Source organism: Antrostomus carolinensis, unplaced genomic scaffold (genome assembly GCF_000700745.2).
Source record: "Antrostomus carolinensis isolate BGI_N321 unplaced genomic scaffold, ASM70074v2 scaffold2129, whole genome shotgun sequence".
NCBI lineage: Eukaryota > Metazoa > Chordata > Aves > Caprimulgiformes > Caprimulgidae > Antrostomus > Antrostomus carolinensis.
In genome coordinates this window covers 84721-107552 of record NW_010340607.1, presented here as the reverse complement: position 1 = coordinate 107552, position 22832 = coordinate 84721, and the positions used below count along the sequence as shown (strand labels likewise).

Here is a 22832-nt window from a genome sequence, read left to right as displayed (position 1 = left end):
GCTAAAGCAAAACTGTTCTGTCTCCGAAGGAAAGAGTCCCTCTTATCCACCTAAACAGTAGAAAAATGCACTTGTATTTTATTTATCCTATAAACCCTTACAGACCATGCAACTGTTAGTGGAACTGACATTGTCAGTCCTGAAACCATTTAAGATGAGGGTCAGTAGAATGAAAAGTATTTTTTCTTAGATAATTCAGAGCAAAACTACGTTTAAGGTTACACATTTCTGACTGAAAAAAAGAAATAATATGGTCCATGAATAAAAAAAAAAGAGTCAGTACTACTATTTTATATAATGTCTGTCTTTCATAAAACTGTAAAAAAAAAAAAAAGAATACAGTTGCAGACAATAAAACACAACTAATTTAGTTTTTTTCAACAGTGTTCTGGGAAAAAAAACCCAAACCAACCAACTAAAAAGCTACAAAACAACAACAACAAAAGAACCTTTACCAGTTTTTCACCTTCTTCACTATAACTGTCAATTTGAGGTTTTCTGTCCAAAAGTTGAAAGATTCTTTGAGCTGACATTCTAGCTTTGCCATAATCTGGTGCCAGGGAAGCGGACTGACCAACATTCATAGCTGCAAATATGACGGAAGAGAAGACTCTAAAAAAACAAGAGACAAAGCATCATTCATTTCAGGTAGAACAATGCATTGTTTTCCTCATATGTAGAACAAACCCTCAGAATAAATTTTTTTAGCATCTCTAGGTTATGACATTTATGGAGCTCCTCACCCCCCAAAACATCATCCAATTTTTGGAAGTTCTATTTGTTCCTATAACTACTTTATAGATGAGCAGTAGTGTCACATCACTTCTCTATGTAATACTCTCTGCCTCAAAGGAACATCAGACAGCAAAGACTTCTCCAGTGTAGGTGCATGAAGCATGGCCACACACTTGCTACTTCACTACCCATATATGCACCTTTCCCCAAAACAGCCCTTCTGCTCAAACTGCACTCCCAAACAGACCAAATTCCTGAATCTCTATGCCCCATCACCTCTGTAATTAGATTAAATAATTTGCATGCATTGAAATCATTATCCCATGTATAGATTTTTTTCTTTTAACATTTTCTAAAGTATACTCACATAAATACATTTTCAAAGTTGCTCAGACAATGGGCAATGAGCCATGCCCCAAATCTGAAGACTGCCGCGTTAATAAAGTAGTTTGCACATTGAGCTACTCCGTAGGTAAATCCATAGAAAGGGGCTTTTTTCAGAGAATCTCTGATAAAGGAAGAGACTTTCCATTAATAATTTATGAAACAGAAACAGTAGACACTGGCTGGGGGATGGCAAGATTTATAGGTTAATGTTTTCAAGCCATACAGCTCACCCCCTGAAAACACAACAAATCAGCCCAGAACACATACACATTCACAAACAACCCCTGCCAGACCCTAAAAGCACCCTGCATCATGACATGGAACTGCCCTGAGGACAGAAAGCAATGAGGTCCTTCATCCTCAGTTATGCTATCTTCAATCACTTCCTTTGCTTTCCTATAGCAGGCCAGGTCACTAGAGCAAAAAAAAAAAAAAAAAAAAAAAAAGAATTTGGTAACTATCACATATGACCCATTTTATTAAGAAAACAAGCAGGCTCCAGCCCAGCCTAAGAGCTGCCTGTGGGCTTCTGCCAGGTCTTCCCATCTGAGCAGAGATCTCTCATCCCGAGTCAGAGCAGGGACGTATTGCTGGGTATCCCCGCAGGGATTCATACTAAGCCTCTATTTCTCAATCCTTCCTTCTGGAGAAGTTTCATTTTGTGTAGCTAATTGAATGCACACTGAATCAGAGTCTGGAGGACTCTCTGCGCTCTTGGTTAGGATGCTCTCTGAGGAAATGGAAATCTCCTTTCTAGTCTGAGCTGTAAATCAGAGACCTTTGACAGTCCAGGCGAGCATCCTGCCTATATCTGGGGTATCACCAATTCACCAGACAATAAATTTTACCAATGTTTTGTCTGAGGATAAATTAAATAATGCATCATTTTCAATTCCTTGTTTTACATTAGTTACCTTGAAGGAAGAAAGAAACAGATTAGATTTTGGGCTATTTTGTTTAAATAAAATGCGAGATAGAAAAATCTGGCATCCCTGATGATTCAAATGTATCTCAGTGGAAACAAGTCAGTGGGATGTAGCGGGTCAAACAAGGGAAACATATGGAGTTCATTTCAAGGTTTCAAAGTCATTTAAGGGGAATAAAACTGGTTTATGTCACAAAGGGTGTGGTATGGGAGCTAACTGTCAGTTCCTGAGTTAACTAGTATCAATGCAATACACTGAAATTGAGTTAATTTTATGTATATGCCTATATTCTAGGCATACATAGGCAAATACAATTTTCTCTAATGCATATACAGATAATGCAGTTTACAAAGTATTTGCATAATGAAAAGGCAAATCCTGCAAATGTTTTTTAACTCTGCATTTAAGAATATACATTAAAATATAACAAGTGAACAAATTTCAAAACTATTTGAAATAGTTATTGATATCCTTCACAATCTTTTGAGTATTGGATAGTTTGCAAGAAACGTATTTACAATAAAATGTAAACACTAAAATGTACAAAGAAAGAATTATTAAAGAAAAAAGATCCCACCTATATGGACCATTCAAACTAGTAATGTATCTTTCATAAAATGCTTCTTCCCTGGTCAGTGAAGCTACTGTTCTTATGTTTTCAACCGATTCTGTTGAAATCTAAATTGGGAGATAAAACAAACAAGAGGTAATCCCTTACAACTGCAATCTACAACATATCTCCTAAACTCTCAATCTCTTCTCTAGCATTTGTTATTTTAGATCAGAAAGTGCTTGCTTAAGAGAGGAGATCAAGGTCTATTCACAGATGAAGGAAAGGCCAGACCAATGAGATTATTCACCCCAAGGCCACAAGATGAGGAGGGGCTAAAGCCAACAATGTATTTGAGTTCAGAACCTTGGGCTAGCCTGCAGGAAGCATCAGCAGCCCCTGCCCTAACCCGTGGGTTGTGATCCCAATGAACTAAACTCTATTTAATAAAACAGGAACAAACCCCAGTAATCTGGACACAGCTTGCACTTTTGCATGGCCTACTTTTGTCTCTTAGAAAAGCACTATCAGGTAAATGAAGGCAGTATCCTGAAACCCTTGAACACATCAATGGTTTGCATTTTATGATGGAATAAAAAATAAAATAGCGATGTCAGGGCTCGGTGGCTCGGCCCTGCGATGCTGCTGGCCACAGCACAGAACGGCCAGAGCTGTGCTGCCTGCTGAGGCACAAAGCACACGAGTGCCGAGGCTGCTGCTGTTACAGCTGTCCCTGACCAGAAATCCACCATGGAGGCTTTCAATGCATTTTTATAGCCTAATATACAGATGTTTTGTGTTATCTATGTTTTGCTTTTCTTGGGGATATATAAACATTCCCTCATCCCCCACCCTGTCCTGTCCTTTCCTCTCCCCCTTTAATTTATCTTGGATAATTGAGTCAGCTGTAATAGTGACAATGTTGCCCTTAAAAGTGATCTCACACCATAACCCTGTAGTCAAAATTGGAGAACTTACTCTTCCAGCCTCTTCCAAAGCTTTTTGATCTTTTGCAGCATGACCAGACACAGAGCTAACGCTCGCAGCATTTGTAGCAATAACGAAAGGAATGCAGGCCAGGATAAGCAAAGTTAACTGCCAGCCGTATACAAAAGCAATAATGATGGCAGTCACAAGGGTAAAGACAGTCATACTCATCAGTCCAAGGCGGCTTCCAGTTGCCTAAGAAAAACCCCCAAAACCCCAAATATGGGTCATTAGATTTTCTTACTTATATCACCACTTGAAATTGCTGTATAGTCAAGACTAGCAGTTCAGCTGGAAACCAAAACCACATGTGGTCACCTGTGTGGACACTATGCACCTTCATATGTAACTGTTCCTAGACCTTCCTTGTACCTGCCACTGTCACGATAGGGCAGGTTGGCTGTTGGGTTCCCAGCATTAGGCAAGAGTGGCTTCATTCTAATGACAGCCATGCATTGACAGCGGTGGACACTACTCATCCTCAGGTTCTCACACTGTTGCACCTGGGCTTGTGTTCTCAAGAAAAAAAACCAAAACAAAACAAACCCTAGATTTGGCCAACTTGCAGAAATAACGTATCTCAGCAGGGATAACAACCAGGAAAGATGAATTCATACTGAGGAACTCCTGGCTCCTCCCAGCCTGTGTAACTTTTTCATCAAGAACATTTTAAATGAGATGATTAGCACCCAGCATCCGGGTGGCCTCTGATCTGCAGCAAAAAAGATCAGAAAACAGCTCTGTGGAAATAGTTCATTTTCCAAAATTTGGCTTGATGGAAAAAACAAAAATCCTTGGGTGGGAAGCAAAATTCTTCTCTCTTTTGCCAAAGACTTTCCTGCCCTGAAAAGACTTTTCTCGTTCAATAAAATTTAAAATAGTAATAATTAAACCAATGCCAAGGTGGATTATTGCCATATGTTCCAGGGGCTGCACATAAAGATGGATTTGGAAACTTCAGCCAACACAGCATGAGGCATGGTACTTACTTACTGACACTCTCTAGCACTCCAGAGAACACAATAGCTTTGGAGAGCAATTCATGCCCTTAGTTGGCTTTTGTAGTTAGGGGACCCTGTGCACCCCTCCTTTCTACTGCCCTGACAAGGTGATATAGTTCAAGGTCACTGAAACCAATTGGAACAATAAAAATTACTGTTTTGTCAAAGACTATTTTCTCACTACCAGCCCATAAGGAAGGAGGAAGAAATAAAAGTTTACCAAGACTGAAAAATGTAGGGATTAAAGGATTTTTGATGTACAAATCTGAAGAACACAAAGATATTTTAAAACAAACCAGAAATTTTTTATCCTACAAGTCCTGCAGTGTTTCTGTTTTTGTTTTTCCACGGAGAAGGGAAGAAACAGAGAGACATTTGGCAGATAATCAGGGACTGCTGATGAGGTGAGCTGCCGTGGAATTGCATAGAACTTGCCATATTCTTCTACCAATGTCCAACATCCACCTCTCCCATACCAGTGTCTTTAGTCATTCCCTCCCTTGGCCATTGCCCTCCCTGGTGTTCTTTACTAATGCTGGGCCATTTCTTACTGTTTGTCCTGCTTGCATGTGAAGCACATTTGGTGGCAATCGGAAGTAGAATTCTCTGCACTAAAGGCAGTGAAAGTTTATATCATCTGCAGATGCAACTTCTTCATGATACTCAGGTGACACCTGAGTATCATAGGGCGTCAAAACCTGGGGTTCACTGATTCTGTCCCCACCATATGCAGATTTCACTTTGCATGGTGAAATGGTCTGCAGTTACTATATACTTAGCTTAAAGACTTGCAGGAAGAGAAGTGAAAGGTACATGAACATCTCCTGGATTTTTCATAGTTCTCAAATTATCAGCTGGGAAGCCATTTCCAAGGTGTCAACAGCATGCTACCTAAATGCATCTGCCAGTCTGTGGGGTAAACTTACTACCTTGTGTTCTGAAATAATCTCAGTGTCCCTTGCCAATTGCAATTAATATTTTTAAGGAAAAAATATTTTAAAAAATACACAAAAAGAATTGTTATACCCCTTTGACTTGGGAAGCATCTGTGGCAAGCCGAGTTAGTAGAATGCCAACAGCATTTTTCTGATCATCATACCATCCAATCTCCTGCAAGAAAAGTCACAGTTACTAATTTTTGTTTCAAAAAATTACATGTTCTTATATTTCAGATTTATCCGGATTAGTAATAAAATTAGCAAACATTTCCAGCTCAGGTAACATACGGGGAAATAGAAGTACAAGTCACGTACTTCTACGTATATTTCAACTGCAATATTCTTCCTCTGTCGTCAGCATCTTCCATGTATACTAAACAAAAAGCTTTAAAAATATTATTCTGTTGTGAACCTCAAAATTGTTCACAATTGAAGTGTTATTAGCTGTAATGTTCTTCTGAACGTGCCATTTAGAAACTTCTATTATAAACCCCTTTTACTCTGCCCTTTCTCAGGCCTGAAGAGGTTAATATTCTCTTCTTACAAGTTACCTATTCCATTAACTGTAGAAGAGCAATTTCTCATCTGTATTTGTACATACAGAAAGGAAATGAGGCCCTTTTACCTCTAAAGGCTATGTCAGGTTTTATTTAATCATTAATTTTCCCTCTTCTGGTCCCTTTCAGATGTTTCTATGAACATGCAGGTTCTTGTCCCCAGTGAGTGTGTGGAGCGCAAGTTATGCGCTCTCAAAACTCCTGTGCAAGTAACATGAAATTGCACAAATTAACAGGAAGGGTTTAATGTAAGTAACTTTATTCTTTTCATGTGTAATTCTTGATGCAGTAGGGCAATTTGATTTTTTTTTCAGTAAAAAAAATAAATATCAGATTGTCTACTTGCTATGGATTTTGGTATGCAGATTTAAATCTATAAACCTAAACAGATTAGACTTAAATCTATATATTACATACTTGCATCATGATCACCCAAGCAAGGGGAGATTAAGCTTTTATGATCATCCTTGCACACACAGACAGCTGCAAACTGTGTGCGTATTAGCATGTCAGAAGTATGCACATTTGCAATGATACTCAAAATTGCAGCTCCCTCAAAATTAGAATATTTGCAGTAGCAGCACTGAGCCAAATTGCACATGGGACAGAAGACTTTCAGAAAAAGTTGTACTTTTTCCTAAGCTAATGATAGAGGAGACATGGTTTTGTTTTCTCCAGACCACACAATTGAAACCCAATGTGTACCTTGTTAACAGTCTGCAAAAGTCATCTGGCTCTCACAATACCCTGCACAGTTCATACCTGCTGAAGTAATGCTCTGAAGGACAAAGAGCGCAGTCTCTTTGTTAGTATTTCCCCAGACTTCCCAAACATGAATCCCTGGGGAAGGAAAGAAAGTCACATTTTCTCATCTCATGCTTTAACTCTGTTTGTAAAGCTGCACAATAAATGCAACAACACCAAAGTGTCTCCCGCAACTCCCTGTGCATATGTAAGTTTTGGGAAAAGTGCCATTCACATTCCTGGAACCTGAAACTGTTTTCCCACAGAAAGGGAGCAACATGGCAAAGAAAGCAGGAACTTCATTGTAATCCTTATTCAGAAGCATCAGCAGTATCAGAAGATAAATCAGCCTATCTAGTTGTCCTCCCTACTCTGACTGCTACCAGGGGCATTCACTGACACCAGTCATACCAATGGATTTTATGATATGGACATCAATGTGCAGTGACTGTTTTCTGCAAGCTGTGGAACAGCCCTAAGAGGGTAGCAAATGATGGAATTTGTTTTATGGCATGAAAAAGACCATCTGCTATGGAAAGAGTCTATTTTATACTTATGTTGGCAAGAGTCTATAGACTGTCAATGAAAAATGTCAGTCTTAACTTTGACTTTTAAGGCCAGACCCTTAACTTTGATTTTTAAGGCCAGACTCTTAACTTTGATTTCTATCATGCCAAGTCCACATTGCCTTCAGTGGCTCATTTAAACCAACAGCAAATATAGACATCTTATGACACATGGTTTTTTATTGATGACATACCTCAGAAAGAACCCTGGCACTTCAGTGTGTTTTTGTAAGCTCTGATCAATGTTTTGCTTCTCAAACTACATTGATATGAGTTATACCTGCAGCCTGCTGGGGCATTAAGGACTTCTAACATTTCAATGTAGTGACACTTACTTGGATTATGTATGCTGTCAAGGTAATCACTCCAAGTAAAAGAAACATTAAAGAAAGCACCAAAGTGTTTTTATTCCTCTTTTCTGGATCTGTTTCTTGAAAAGCCTATGCAAGAAAAAACACAAATATGAGTAAGTAGACAATGACTGCCAGTTGCATAAGCCAGCCTTTCTCAAGAAACTTGTCTATTTCAATTTCTCTTAGCCAGTATCCTGAAATCAGTCTGCAGTCAAATTTTTGGTGAGGGCCAGAAGACAGGCCAGCTTTCCATGTGACCTGTATCTCGCTAATTTAGTTCCCCAGCTCTAACTATTGTTCCTCCTTCCTTCTGCAGTTCCACCAGGCTCTGCCTCTAGAGGGTCACTTCACCAACATTTATTAATTTTTCATTGGATCTATTTATACAAGTGAATCCCACCCAGAATCTTACATGGGGAGAACTGTCTGAGCAGGAGGGAGACTCAGGACTGCAATGTCCATTTGCAAAAAAAAACCAACAACCAACCCAAGCCAAAACATAACAACCCCAAAACCAAAACAAAAAACAAACGAACAAAGCCAAACCAAAACAACCCAAACCCTTACCCCAATGATTTTTCCAAATATAACAGCGAATGCAGGATGGACCCCACCTGAGATGGCAGCAGCAATCACTCCCAGCAGTACATATGGCCACTCAGGTTTGTTCAGAGCCAGGATTCTTGAGTAAGGCACAGCAGGGAGATTTTCTTCCTACAGGAAAGGGAAGGCTGTAAGTTTTCCTTGGAAACATGAAATTCCCCAGACAGTGGGTGTTCATTATGCTTTGAGTAGTGAGCTGTCTTGGTAAACTACTGAAAGCCCTTTCTGTGCACTCGGAGCGAGCAAACGTGCTGGAGATCTGCAGCTTTGCTGTTTCATGCCCTAAAACTTCAACTGCACTGTAAAAGTTTGGAGGCAAAAATTTAACAAAAGGCTAAGTCATAAGGGGAGAAGGGCTAGGACAGTTCATTGAAAGTCAAATAGAACTGATCACTATGAATGGCAACTAACACTTGGATCTTTATAAATAACTAAAAGTTTCACTGTTCAGAGCACAGAAAAGATCCCTCTGGTTCAGCTAAATGCTAGTGGGCTGGCAGTAACACAATTGGGCAGAGAGGTCATAATTCTCTTTTGCAAACTATAGCCTATGCATCGTTACCAAAAGCATGAAAGAGGCATATGTAACAGTCAGTCAGCCTACATCTCCTTTGGAAGTACAAAAACCACCCTGTTCTGCTTTACTAGTTTATTCAAGTGTCTATGCCTCCACAGGGGAAGTTCTGGAAAAGGAAAAAATTAAAACATTGGAAACGAGACAAAATATTAGGCAGGATTATGAGCAAGTTGCTCTTGCTTACTGGTTATTTTACTCCATGTTTTGGATGCTGAATGAGGATGGCTAAGCCTCAATCATAAAAGTGGCTTGAGCTTTCTGAAATAAGTAATTAAAACAGCTGGATGCTTGATTTCTTAATTTTTTGTGATTAATACTGAAGTCTTGAACATGAACACCCACTACTTCCTCTGACAAGGTCAGTATTAATACCCAGACAAAAAGTATCTTCTGAAGTTGCGCATCTTCCTCGTGATAATAGGAATAGATCCAGTTCCTTCATACTATTTAAAATATGTATTAGCTGGAAGCTATTTCTTAGTGAGCAGGAATATTGATAGATACAAAGTACACTAAGGTTTCCGTAAGTATTTTAAATAATCAGATGTTGTATTATAGATGAGATGTCAACTTCCATAGATTTAAAAGGATCTATGATTTTACTACAGAATTTGCATTTTATTTCTTCAAGGGTACTGAACGTAGGTAAAAAACCAAACCAAAACACCAAACCCCAAGACCAAAAACCACCAAACAACTCTTCAAATACATGTCATGCAAAAAGATGCTACAGTTCAAGCAGTACAAAATAGGAAAAAAACAAAATCAAATTTCTATTGAGCTGCCTACCCAAAATCTGATCCTGAGTCTACTAGAAATCTGCTCCTATTGATTACCGTGAGCAAGTTTTACTCAGCTTTGACAAATCAAAGCTCCCTTTCTAAAACCTGAACTTCTTATATGACTTTTATTTCTATATGACATTTGCCAATTAAAGTGTTTTATCTGAATAAAACTCTCCTGAACTGGATGTTTTAAAGGATATACCAAGAGAGAGAATAATGCCTCCTATATTTAGAATACACTTAAAAATGTTAAGATTTCTCTCTATATTTTTTTTAATTTGATGTAAGTGTGGTACGATATTCCAAAGTGCCTTAAAACTTGGTATGCACACCCCAGAGATTACATTATCCACTAGTATTTGCAACAGTGAGTACCAAGAAGTAAAGATTCCTGCAAAGGAAACATCACAACTCATTTTAATTAGAATTAATAGAATTAAAACTTCAGTAACACTAAAATAACACACTTAATTTTATGAAGTATGACAAATTAACAGCTCCACACTAAGTCAATAGTGTTAAAATGAAATTTTTGGCAAGATATACGATTGCCCCCATATTCCTAGGGCAAATACTCAGCCCGGTGAGTATGGACTATAACAACACCAAAGTAATGGTTGCATGGCAGCCAGCTCTCTAAAAGTAATTAAAACTATGTGCTTTGTGTTTATACTTTAATACCAACCTCCAGCTCTTTTTTCTTTTTTTTTCCAGAGAACTTTTTCTTAGAACAGCTCTTGCTCTTATACCTGCTGGATCTTCTTCGAATACTGCCTCTCCCAGAGACCACTGATTCTTCAAAATGATCTTGAAGAGTCATCTCCTCCACAAGATCCTTTCTGTCATTTTCCTCATATTCCTCAGTCCCTGTGTCGTCACTTTCTTCTGATGTCCCATCATCTTGAACATTATTGCTACAACCCTAGTGAGAATTCAGGATATACAGTCACAAAGCATTTTGAGCAGGGAGAAGGAAGGGAATTTTTTTTTTCTCATGAGTACTGTTGTCTCAGTCATGTGACAACCATTGCCTATAGGCAACATGTGTTTCAATGTATCAAATATATTTCATATATTTCCACTGTGTAACGGCAGTAGACTATTTGGTCCTGTTTTTTTTTTTTTTTCTTTTTTCTTTTTTTCTTTAAGCAGTCTAAGGAATCTACCTGGATTCTTACAATTCTGTGCTTATGTCATAATTACGTAGTCTGTGCCTTCTACTCACTTATGTTTTTGACATATTGGATTGCATAAATGTGAAACACTTTTATGGGTAAAATCCCCAAGAATTCCAAGCCTGTGTCTGTGCCCAGACCAGAGCAACTGAGCAGCTGCCAGCTGGTCAACATGCAGGACCTACAGAGAGAAAATGGCTCTGCATACCAGCATTTCACAATTTTGTGAAATACAGAAAGAAAATAAATAATTTGCCCTTACCTGCTGCATTACAAGAGAATAATAGACTCCCTTCTGCAACATGAGTTCACTATGTGTTCCTTGTTCAACCACAACACCTTTCTCAAATCCAGCAATAGTGTCAGCAGTCCTGATGGTAGACAGTCTGTGAGCAATCACAATAGTGGTACGGCCAGTTCGAGCCTTACAGAAAAATAACAAAAGCCATTTACATTAAAATGTGCAAGAAAACAGCACAGAAATAGAACAAAGTTATTTTAGGCATTTTTAATATAAAATAAATTCAAACTTTAAAAATAATTATTTTTTCTAAAAGGATTTTTTCTCCAAGTTTCATGTCTCGTGTTTACCAGTCTAATGATGCTTTCACTTGCCTAATTCAGGCAGAGGATACCATATTAACCTTATTAGATAGGCAATTCAGGTATTAAAGGCTATAATTAAGATTACTTGACTTTTACCAGACTTGAACTGTTTGAGCTAAAGTTGCCCATAAAGTGTTTCCATGTGTATGCACACACAAGAGGAAAATGCAGTGAGCATAGTTGGATCTCTCTCAGAATAAAGTTAGGACAGCTAGTATATAAAGAAAGGAAATTTTCTTTATGTACTGTCCATGCATATTTTTTGAAGTATAACATTAAGATGACTTCTGACAAGACTTAGTAGGAAAGCATCATAGAGGAGTGGAGCACATCTGGGGTCAGAAATGGATTTCAGACACTCCCTAAAGCCTGGTCTCAGTCTTTTGAAATAAGCTGCAACTCAAATTGTCAACTAACACACTCTCTGCAGGGGCCTGCTGGGATTTGGCAGTGAGAGCTGCTGAAGCCTCAGTCTGCAGGTTACATGCTCCATCCCCCTCCAGCTCCCACATGCAGACCAGTGGCAAGCAGAGTCCTCATGCAGCAAATGAGCAGATGCCAGCTTGCGGCTGCTGGAGAGAGCAGCTTCCCTCCTTGCTGACGCCTCGAGCAGACAGTGGCTTAGGGGCAGGAGAAGAAGTCCAAGGGGACCTCACACAAGAAATATGTTCTGCAATCAAGGAGCCTGCTGGAAGTTACCAAATAGACAAGATTCCTAAGTAAAATTTTGATCATTTCAACTCTCTGTTAAAACACCACAATTGAAACATGCATCCAAATTTTATTTTCCAGTGCTCTTTATTCGAATGAAGACCTGCACTGAAAATTGTATGTTAATTTTTCTTAAGTACTGTTGCACCTTTTCATGGTGACTGGTAGCTTCAGTAACATGACTCCTACCTTATCAAGAGCTGCCTGCACTATGGATTCGCTCTGAGTATCTAGTGCAGACGTAGCTTCATCCAGAAGAAGAATTTTTGGATTTCTTGCCAGCGCACGGGCAATAGCTATTCGCTGCTTCTGTCCCCCACTCAGCTGAGCCCCTCTTTCCCCCACCATGGTGTTAAATTTCTGTGAAAGGAGAAAACAAAACAGAAGTTGTGGAATGACTCAAATGAAATCCTTGCTTCTCTGTGCAATCATAAGTACCCAGCTTCTAGAGAAGAGGTATCTTTATCTGGCTGAGTTGAGCATGGGCAGACCAAACACGCAACTACATCCATCCATCTAGCCCTTAGTCAAGCCCTTCTACCTCCATTACATACTTTACAAGCCTAACTTTGAACTCATGGTTCTTTAATGTCTTGATCTTTACTGCTTCCTCAGAGAGTGCTCCAAACCCTGGGTTTTCTCAAAACAAGCCCGTAAAAGACTTCTCTATTTCCTGAGGACCGCCTACCTTTCCAACAGGGTTGGGATCATAGGGACCCACCAGGACCTCTAACACCATCTCCTCTGAACCTGAGACACCCCTCTTGGAGCCATGGCTTGGTTTCTACTGACTGCATCACTCACTCCAAAGTGGTAAGTCTCAGAGTCCACTGAAGTCTTTTATTATATAGCTGTTTAAGAGTAAATATTATCAAATAACTTTCCCTGAGAAGAAGGAACCTTGAAACAGACTGACACACTAGAAATGACACATGCTTGAGAGATGGAGGTTGAGCCTTCTGAGGTAGTAGAAGAATTTGAAACTAAATCCCAAGCATGCACTTTTCCCACATCTTTTTAACTGCAGAACAAAGAGGAAGGACATATCATCATCCATTCCTGAGGCTGTGTTTTGAATGACTGATGTCACTTCCTGCCCTCACCCTGAAAGACCTAAGTCATCTGCCGCTCAAAGCTGTGAATCTCAGGCAGAGGAAGAGCTCAAGCTCCCAGTTGCTAAAAACAGGCTTAGTTCAGGGCATACTTATTTACTGTTTCCTCCATTTCCTATTGAATGTGCAGACAGCTCCTGACAAAGGATTTTGGATTTCTGGATCTTCTCTTTAAAAGCCTGACTCTTCCCATGCTTCATGAGATGGGTAGGGATGGTAATACAGCTGTGAAGCTTCCTTTCTCCTGAATAAAGGCACTGACATTTTTTCCAGACTTGGGTGGAAATCTTTTCAGGGAAACCAATCAAAGGCACAAGATCTAGTCCAGAAAGTCCCTGAATTGAAAGCTGCTGGAGGCTATAAGAGTATTTTGGGAAGTTATACTACAACTTGAATTCCCATGCTCTCTCTCTTAGGACACCAGCCTAAATGGACCTTTCATTCTCACACTCAAAAGGAGTTCATGAACTCACATCAGGCAGTCTAGATATGAAGTCAAAAGCATTGGCTTCCTTGGCTGCTTGCTCAATTTCAGCATCAGAAATATCTTCTCGGCCATAGCGAATGTTCTCTGCTATTGTTGTTGCAAACAGAACAGGCTCCTGGCTCACAATACCAATATTTTCCCTTAGCCACTTTACATTAAGCGTCCGAATATCCCGCCCATCTAAGGTAATCTGAAAGGAAAAGCGTATGTCAAAGTTGCAGAAATGCATTCTATTAATAATAAATCAATTAATTACTATTACTTGAGTTAAGCATCAGCTACAAGGAAAAAAAAAAAAGGGAAAAAAATTGTTGTTCTTAATAGAAAACTATGTTGGAGGAGAAGTTACAACTGGAGTTTTTCCATTTTTTCCATACATAGCACAATCTAGAAAATGGTGAGGAGCAGCATAAGCAGAGAAGACATAAGGGGTCTTTTTGTTGGTGGTTTGTTTCCCCTCCTGCCCCTCTGTAGCCATGAATACTTTTTACCCTGTTCTCATGCCCCTGTGCCAGTTTGCTGCCCTCACAGTTGTGGCTGCACAATTGCCTCTGTGGCTGTTCTTTACACCAGATCAAAGAAATAATCCAAGATGACTGAAAAGGAAGAGAAAGTTATTTGTAAAATAACTAAATCATTTGCAATGTGGTCCTATGAACACTGACATTAACACAGGAGAGGAACAGCAAACTGAGGTTTTGGGGCAGGGATGAACAGCCACATAAACAATAAGTTTAAGAAACAACTGCTTTGATAGTAGGTAGTCACCTTGATACATTATGTAGTGACAGTTCAGTGTTTAGCGTTTGAAATGCTTACCTAGTTTCAACTAGCAGTAACAACTACTAAGTACAATTCTTCAAATATAAAGTATAAAAAGAACTTTTTCCTTAAAAATATATTATTTTCCTCCTTTTTTCCTTTGGAAATTTCTTATGAGAAGTATTTACCATTTACTGACTGGATCTAGCATTTAGCGGTAGAGCAGACATACGATGTGTAACAATGGAAACTTTTGCTGTGGGTTAGCAGATAGAGAAAAATGAGTCAAGAAAACAACCATTTAAAATAAGAAAACTCTCTCCAGGTTTTAGTTTATGTTCAATGAAAAGGAAGCAAAGTACAGCAGAGCACAGTTTGCTTAAAAAAGTTTACAGAACCTTAAAAGCTAATTGAAAATAATTTTAAATTCAGATCTTGCATCAAAGATTTGTGATATTTGCTACTACAGGCATAATACTGCAAGATGGAGGAGAATGATGATGTCAAGCCAACAGGAGAAGATGGTTCCTTTGAAATCTAAATTGTGGAAATACTGAACTATGCAGAGATATGCAGAAATTCAATAAAAAATAAAAATAAGAATCAAGGCTCAGTCAATATGGGCAACTTGTGCTTATTCTAACAGCTCTCAGTTTTCACAGTTCACTTGCAGACACTCACTTCTCCCTGGACAGGATCATAGAATCTCTGCAGCAACTGAACAGTCGTGCTTTTTCCACAGCCACTGGCACCAACTAAAGCAATGGTTTTCCCGGTTTGGACTTTCAGGTTTAGACCTTTGAGGATCTGTGGGAAAAAAATAATAATTATATCTTAGTTTGACAAGTTTGATTAGAGAACAGTCTGCCAAGGTAACTGCAGCAATAATCAAGGCAGTAGTAAGGAGCAGTCTGAAGCTATGACAATATTTGTAAGTTAATTGTACCTGGGAATGTTCTGGGGCACTGATACGAAAGAGCCTGCATCTATGCTTGTGAGGTGTATTAGCCTTCAAAACAGGATGACTACATGCAACCTGCCTTTTGGGAACAGCCCCTGGATCCTTCTTGCTACCAAACCAAGCCTGGGAATTATTTGAGAAGATTGATAACTGGAACAGGCCAAGTTCATGCCAAGAAACATTTTCAGAGTTCTCTTGCATAGACCATTGCATTCCAGTGCCTGGGAAAATTCCCCAGCACACTCAAATCAACTAATATAGACACAACAACAGTACTCTCAACTTGATAGCTCATTTTCTCCAATTTGTGTGATCTGGTAGCAGGCTCGGAGTCTTACATTCTCCTGCTGTCCTCCATTTTCCAATGCTTAGACAATGGCATAACACTTAGTTATGAATTTCACAGAAAAATATTTTTAAGGTGCTAAATATTATTTCGGAGAAACAAGCCTGCTCTCTTCTATTTTTAGAATACAAATGGCTGTTTTGACAAGGCAACTGCTGGAAAGCCCTTAATAAATCCCAATCCTTATTGTTAACAGTCAGCAACCTGGGGAGTAGTAACAGATTAATTGTATCTTTGTTGCCATTTTCACATTTAGGAACATTTTACCTCAAAAGATGTCCATGCCATATATGAGTAATGCTGTGTAGTTGCCAAAATATTTGGCTGCTATGGAAACTCCTCTTGTTTATACCAGGTTGATTTATAATTTTGCCTACACATGTTTTTGCAATGAGAGATTAAAATAGTTGCAATATTGCTCTCCTCTCCCTGTGTTACATCCAGCAGGGTTTGTATCTACAAGAAGCTGATATCCTGGTGCCTGCATTATCAAGAACTATATTCTGGATATCGTAATTTCTCCAGATGAAAATAGTCACAACCACCAATAGGCTACTTCTAACTCTCTTTTATTGAGCAAGGTGTTGTCAAGATTAAAACTGACAATAACTAGACTCCTTAGATATCTTTCATTTGGTTTAGCCTGGACAGGGGATATTACACTGTATTGTATCAATTGCTTGAGAGATTGCAGGTAACTTCTACCCATCTTTGCTGATTCCTCTTGGCTCTCTTGAATAACATTGATGTTCTTAGTAGGGAGAGCTGCTGACTCAGTAGATTTGGGAAGAATGACAAAATATTTCTTGTTTCCCTCCCATTTGGTGTGCAGACTCATAACATAGCTTGTTGGCCTGAATAGCATTTTTAAGAAGAACAATGAAGAGTCTCCTCTGTCACTTGTGATTTCTGAGCCAAGAGTGAAAGAAAATGCACTCCACTGACTTCAGTTAGGCAGAAATCCTAGCTCTGGGTCTGTCTTTCAGCAGCCCCAGTGTCCTGGAAACAGATTTGATGCACCATGGGAGAGACCTCAGATGGCTGAGGTGGAAAGAGCTATCTGAAGAAGTAGTCACAGTGCTATGAATTTCCCCATGCTCACGTCTTAGTTGGCATGTCCAGCTTTTAATTGTTGACATTTGAGATCTCTATTTCTACTTTTTTCTTCATCAAGTAACAACTGCAGCAAGTCCCTTTTCCTTTTGCTATTGTCAATGTCTTCAAAAGATTATAAACTGCTGAATATGGTAGAGAGGTAAAACCAACTGTATCATTACAAAAGCAGATCACCATGACATGCTGTACATAATACTGGACAATACAGCTACTATGGGAAGTTCAGCTGGCAAAGAATAGGGACATCTGTTGATTGAACAGCAGTTGTAACATCTGCTCAAAATAACATTTGACTTTCAAATATATATTTAGGATGATATGTTTCAATCCATTTGATGGCATAATTGTTGAAAAGCCTGTCTCACAAGTCACTTTTCACATGGGACATCACAGCAACTCAGAACGAGTGAGGGACTGGAAAGAGCAACTTCCTGGTTTACGTGTGTAAGGTCTGGAAGTTTTAATGACAGATCACAAAATATCTTACTTGGTTTATCAGAGCCCTTGTTCACAGAAATTCAGATCAGAAGCAACACATTCTCCTTAGCTTTGTCCAGCACATGAGAATGGCGATCAGGTAGCCAGTGGCAACAGATCTAGAGCTTTGTCTTTGGACATTTATTTTTCTCCACAGTAGTGCACAATTTCCCAAGACAGGAATGCATTTTGCATTCAACAACAATATCAGAGCAATAATACAGACATAGGGTAGAGAATTTCAGTACAGTAGGTCAACCCAAAACAAGCACTTACTTTAACATCAGGTCTGGATGGGTAACTGAAATGGATGTTTCTGAATTCAATTTCTCCTATGAGCTTGTCTGGTTTGTAGCCTTCCTTAGAACTGCTATCTATGAGCCGTTTCTGGAAAAAATATTTTTAAAATATATTGCTGGTTAATACATTTTGGAACTGCTATTTCAGCTTGGATACATTGTTCACTACTTTCTTAGCTGCTGGTTTACACAGCAGCACACCATTGCAGCGCTGCTGCATTTTACTTGCAGAATGCTGAATGCAGGGGAACATCCAACGGTGAATCCTGCTTTGACCAATATAGCACATTTTCAAATGCAACAAATCCACAGCAGAAAATCTGTAATTGCAGAACTTAGCTGTACTATCTTGCAGCTAAAACATGGCCCTCAGTTATTCACATAGGAAGGTTTTATTCTCACATCAAGAACCATGTAGCCATTTCTATATGAACTTTCTAGTCCTACCTGCTTAAAATATTTTATATACACAGATGTGCAATTGCTGCATAATACAGCAAGATCAATATAATAATGATATGGAAACCCTTTTTCATAACAACATCAGCACTGTAGCTCTGTATTATTATAGCTTTCAATAGCAGTTTTAATCCCTTCCCCCCCAAAAAAAATACCCAGCTCAGCTGAAATTGTGCATACCTGCATTTAAAAAAAAAAAAAAAAAAGTATAGTGCCTTACTACTTTCCCTTTGCAGTTTTAAGTCTAATAACAGAGAAAGACCTCATCCATAAATCTCAGATATGCATGTCAGCTTTCCCAGTATTCACAGTAACAAAAAAAGAGGCTGTTTTCTTAATATGAATGGAAATATTACAGGTTTCAGTAGCAGACTCTCCACAGAGTTTATGGTGTAGGGACTTTTGAATGCCTTTGTTATGTCTCTCAAGAAAAAAAGAAAAATTGAAAGAATGGAAAAAAAAAAGCCTGTTTGAAAGGCTTCTTTTCTACTTAGATACTTACCTTACTGATAATCCGATATACTTCATAGGCAGCCCCACGTGCCTTAGCCACACTCTCCAGATTGGGAGCTGCCTGGCCCAGGGAGAAGGCTCCAATAAGCACAGAGAAGAAGACCTGTGGGAGACAGAGGGAGTTATCACAGTTAACGGTGATTACAGAGCTAGCAGTACCTGGCTGTTAAATGTCCAAATCTTTCTAGCGTACCCTTTCCAGGAGAATTAAATACAAAAGTGAAAAGTGCATTTCACAGTTGCTCCTCCCTGCTTCCAAATTTCCTGCTGTGAATAGTAACTACTGACACATGCTTTGGTGGCATGAATGGCTTTTCCTCTTGATACTTTTGCATTTTCTATCATCCACAAATAGAACAAGTATCTTTCTCTGTTGCTTTCTGATGTTCCCAAAGTTAAGAGACCTGCAAAACTAAGTGCAGAGTTTCTTAATTGAAATCCCACTTGTGGGACCAACACACAATTGAGATGCTGTGAGGAACCACACTGACGAGTCAGGACAGCAGAAGCCACTTAAGTGTGAAAGTTAAACATGTAGCCAAAGTTTTGATGGCAAGAGCATAGTGAAACATCCTCAAACCAATATCAGCTTAGACATTTTGGTAACGTACGGTAAATGCTTGCAAGTAAACACCAACAAAACGCAGAAAAGGCATTGTGGCTAAATGAGATCTTGAGGACTTCCCAGCACACATTCAGCACACCAGTGGGATTCATTAATCCTAGTGGCTGGCTAGAATTTTGCTGGCAGTCCAGGCTACTTGTCTTTGCTCCCTAACCTCCAGCTCTAGGCTGTTCATCCTGGCCTACAATAGGGTCCAAGACAAGTAAGGAAAGTCACCCTCTGCAGATACTCTTGTCTCTGCATTGATTAGAGTGAGAATTCAAGGTACCCTCTTCAAAAGTGTTATATCAAAAGTCAGGTAAGATTTTTGCCTTCTTTTCAGTTCTTTTATACCAAGTGAGTCTCTAACAGCTAATTTAGCAAGCACTGGGCAGAAAATAGAGATGATAATATACACCGCTTACATAAATATTTTCTTGAAATTACAGAGCATTTTTCAAAGCTGCATTGCTGTACTTACAATTAACACACGACCAATGTCATAATTTTTGTCCTCAGCAGTAAGCTTGGTTCCATACCAAAATGCAAGTGCATAGGATCCAAAGATAAGAAATTGTGAAACACCTAGAGATGTGTTGGTGGTAATAGATTTTTTCACTCCAACACTTCTAGCCATCTCTAAGTTAGCATCATATCTGAAAGTGATAAGGAAACCATTAATTTGACAGGTATCACAAGCCATTCTGATTGATATTGCCAGTGTCCTTTCATAATTAAATGGTTTTTTGCCATAAAAGCAACTAAAGTCTTGCAAAGAGAATACTTTTTTTTTTTTTTTTGACAGAGGACTAGTAGGGTTATAACTCCTTTGAATAAGTCTGCTCTGACATATACTGACAACATTCTTGTACACCTGTGAAAGATATATTTAGAAAACAATTGAGTAGCAGGACTTCATTATCATGATGGAAGACAGAATACCACTCTTGGGTCATTTGTTTGCCTTAGTCCTGAAAGGAAACCTTGAAAAAGTTTTATCAACATAACTTATCAAAAGTAAATTTTAATTTTCCACAATAAAAAAAAGACAAAATAATAAAAAAAAACAAACAACCACCCAGGCACTATGGATGAAGGCAGGTAGGCAAACAGAAGCCAGAGCTGCCTCTGACACTCAAGTTGTTCTCTTACTTGCCATTCTGGCAAGTCAAGAATCTTCCCCTTTGGGTAGTTTACTGAGTAATATGGCAATATAGCAAAAAACCTGACAAGTTCAATAAGAGAATAGTTTCTTTTAAGGATAGTTCATATTAATACATCTATAGTTTCCAGGTAATAGCTTTCACTTACTCAAGCTCATTATGAAAAGTACAGACTAGGAACAGTGTATCTTTTTGCTTGTCAGCAATATGCTCAGCAGCTTGCACTTTTTTCCTAATATGTATTTTCTACACAAAACACCCCCATAGTAGGAAGACGTGAAATTCAGCCATCTGGGAAGGAATCTTAAAACAACGTGCATGGATTTTGTTCATGAAAATTGCACATGTGCTACCAATGTTATATTTGTTACTCAAGTATATTTAAATGTTTTGGCTTGGTTGTGTTCTTAAAACCAATCCCTGTCTTCAAGTCAGCAGCATCATAGGTCCTCCAGGGAAATGAGAGCTGGATTTAAGCACTGTTACAAGTAATGTGATCACTTGAGTACAGAGGAAGAGCCAAGCCACTGTCAGAAGCAGCAGATGACTGACAGTCCCTTGCAAGTGTAAACATTTGTGGTCAGTGGAGGCACTGTGCAGTGGAAAGTTGCTTTTCCTAACTCTGAGGCCATCATTCAAGAGCTGTGTAATTTTTTATATGGTTTGCAAAATGCCCTAAACAGTCCCTGTTAGGAGTTTGTCTGTCTCTAGTAGAAGATGTTCCTAGGAGAGCCACCAGTTCCATGGATTTTTTTTTTTTTTTTTTTTTTTTTTAACAATAAATGGAGGTGGAGCTGTGGAAGAGGCTGACTGGCCAACCATGGAGGAAAGGAAAGACCTTATTGTCACAGGATTACCCAGGTATCAGTTATTTTGTCTCTAGACCTCAAAAAAACCAAGAAAGAAAGTAGTTTGAAACAGCTCCTACCATTGGATTCTCAGACATTGGTATTTGCAGGAACCAAGAAGAAAAGGATAAGTGATCTAGGCCATCTTGGGGCTTTTTTGCCTTTACTGAGTAAGCAGAAAGGGTCTTAATATTGTTGTAACTTAAGGACAAATCCCAGTAAGCAGAATACAGTGCTGTTAAGGAAGTGAGAGCTCAGCCTTTGGAAGCAGACAAATGCAGGAGCAGGCTGTAGGACCCTGAGCTAGGACAAACATGACCTTAGAAATTTCGCACAAGACCAGGGCAAACGTGAGAGTTGAAAAAATATTAGAGATTCATGGATCATATGGATCAGGTCTTCTGGTTTGCCTTTCCCAACTGCATGGTATTGGTGATGCCCTGCATTCGTATACTGTATGTTATTGTTTATGATATATGAATAAATTCATGGTCAACCATATCCACCTCACCTTTTACATGTGACTAGTGCTAACACTGGATCGGATCAACTACTGGTCTTATGTAAAAATCATTAAAGTAATAAAAGCCAATGATGCAATTTTACTTAAGGCTGTTATTCAGTGAAGCTTAAACATAAACTCATTAATCAAAGATCAGAACATCAGTGCACATGTTCTAGAAGTTAAGCTATTAATCACATGGTTTACTGCATTTGACTAGTAGGTAAAGATAACCTTCTCACCACTTTACCTTTAAATTAAACTCCAGATCTCAATCAGAGGAGAAATTTGAGTCTATGCTTCAGTGATAACACAAAACAGCCTATATTGACTGACTAGCTCTACTTACACATCTTTATTTTCAGGTGAGCTGTCCACTTACAGAAGGATAAAATTATATTAAGGAGAATCCCATTCCCCTGCCCCTCCAAAAAAACCAAACCAAAACAGAAACCAAACCACACCACAAACCCAATCCACAGCCAAACTCCTTTTCCATATTCTAAATATAATTATTTCAAAAACTTACCTTGCTAGTGCCTTCTGCTGTCCATTGAAAGCCACAACAGTCCTGATTGCTGTCAAAACTTCTTCTGCCACAGCTCCTGCTTTGGCATAAGCAGAGAGCTCTTTAGCAGTAAGGGATGCCAGGAGCTAGAAAGTTGAAAAACACGTTATTGCAGCCTACCGAAAGGGCATGTACACCGTATTGGTGAGTAAGAATGATCAATGTCCAAGGTACAAGATGAATTTTAGGAAAGAGGGAGTCAACTCCTCTCTGTACCCTGGAGGTACCCAAAAATCTCTCTTGTTTTCTCATTGTGTCCTCATTACAGTGAAAGACTACACAAACAACAGATGAGTTTTGTGACTGACCCACTTTCCTCCCAAGCTGAGGACAGCCTGTGAACCCCACTGTGATGTGTGGGGGTCAGGGAGGTGTGCAGTAGCTGCTCTCAGGGGTGCCTGAAGTGTTCAGAAG

The 22832-nt window shown here is 39.0% G+C and overlaps 1 protein-coding gene across 1 annotated transcript in view; it reads right to left on the bottom strand.

Annotated features, from left to right (window-relative positions):
- LOC104531347 (multidrug resistance protein 1) overlaps positions 1-22832 on the bottom strand; it is a 32837-nt gene that overhangs the window by 4567 nt on the left and 5438 nt on the right. Inside the window, exons 8-24 of the mRNA XM_010176202.2 lie at positions 22380-22504; positions 19819-19993; positions 18723-18836; positions 17739-17849; positions 15244-15369; positions 13787-13990; positions 12391-12561; positions 11147-11308; positions 10395-10631; positions 8312-8458; positions 7727-7831; positions 6844-6921; positions 5613-5696; positions 3577-3780; positions 2626-2726; positions 1103-1243; positions 456-612 (exon numbers count right to left, since the gene is read on the bottom strand). Of these exons, the coding sequence (XP_010174504.2) occupies positions 456-612; positions 1103-1243; positions 2626-2726; positions 3577-3780; positions 5613-5696; positions 6844-6921; positions 7727-7831; positions 8312-8458; positions 10395-10631; positions 11147-11308; positions 12391-12561; positions 13787-13990; positions 15244-15369; positions 17739-17849; positions 18723-18836; positions 19819-19993; positions 22380-22504 (2442 nt within the window). The remainder of the gene's footprint in view (positions 1-455; positions 613-1102; positions 1244-2625; positions 2727-3576; positions 3781-5612; positions 5697-6843; positions 6922-7726; positions 7832-8311; positions 8459-10394; positions 10632-11146; positions 11309-12390; positions 12562-13786; positions 13991-15243; positions 15370-17738; positions 17850-18722; positions 18837-19818; positions 19994-22379; positions 22505-22832) is intronic.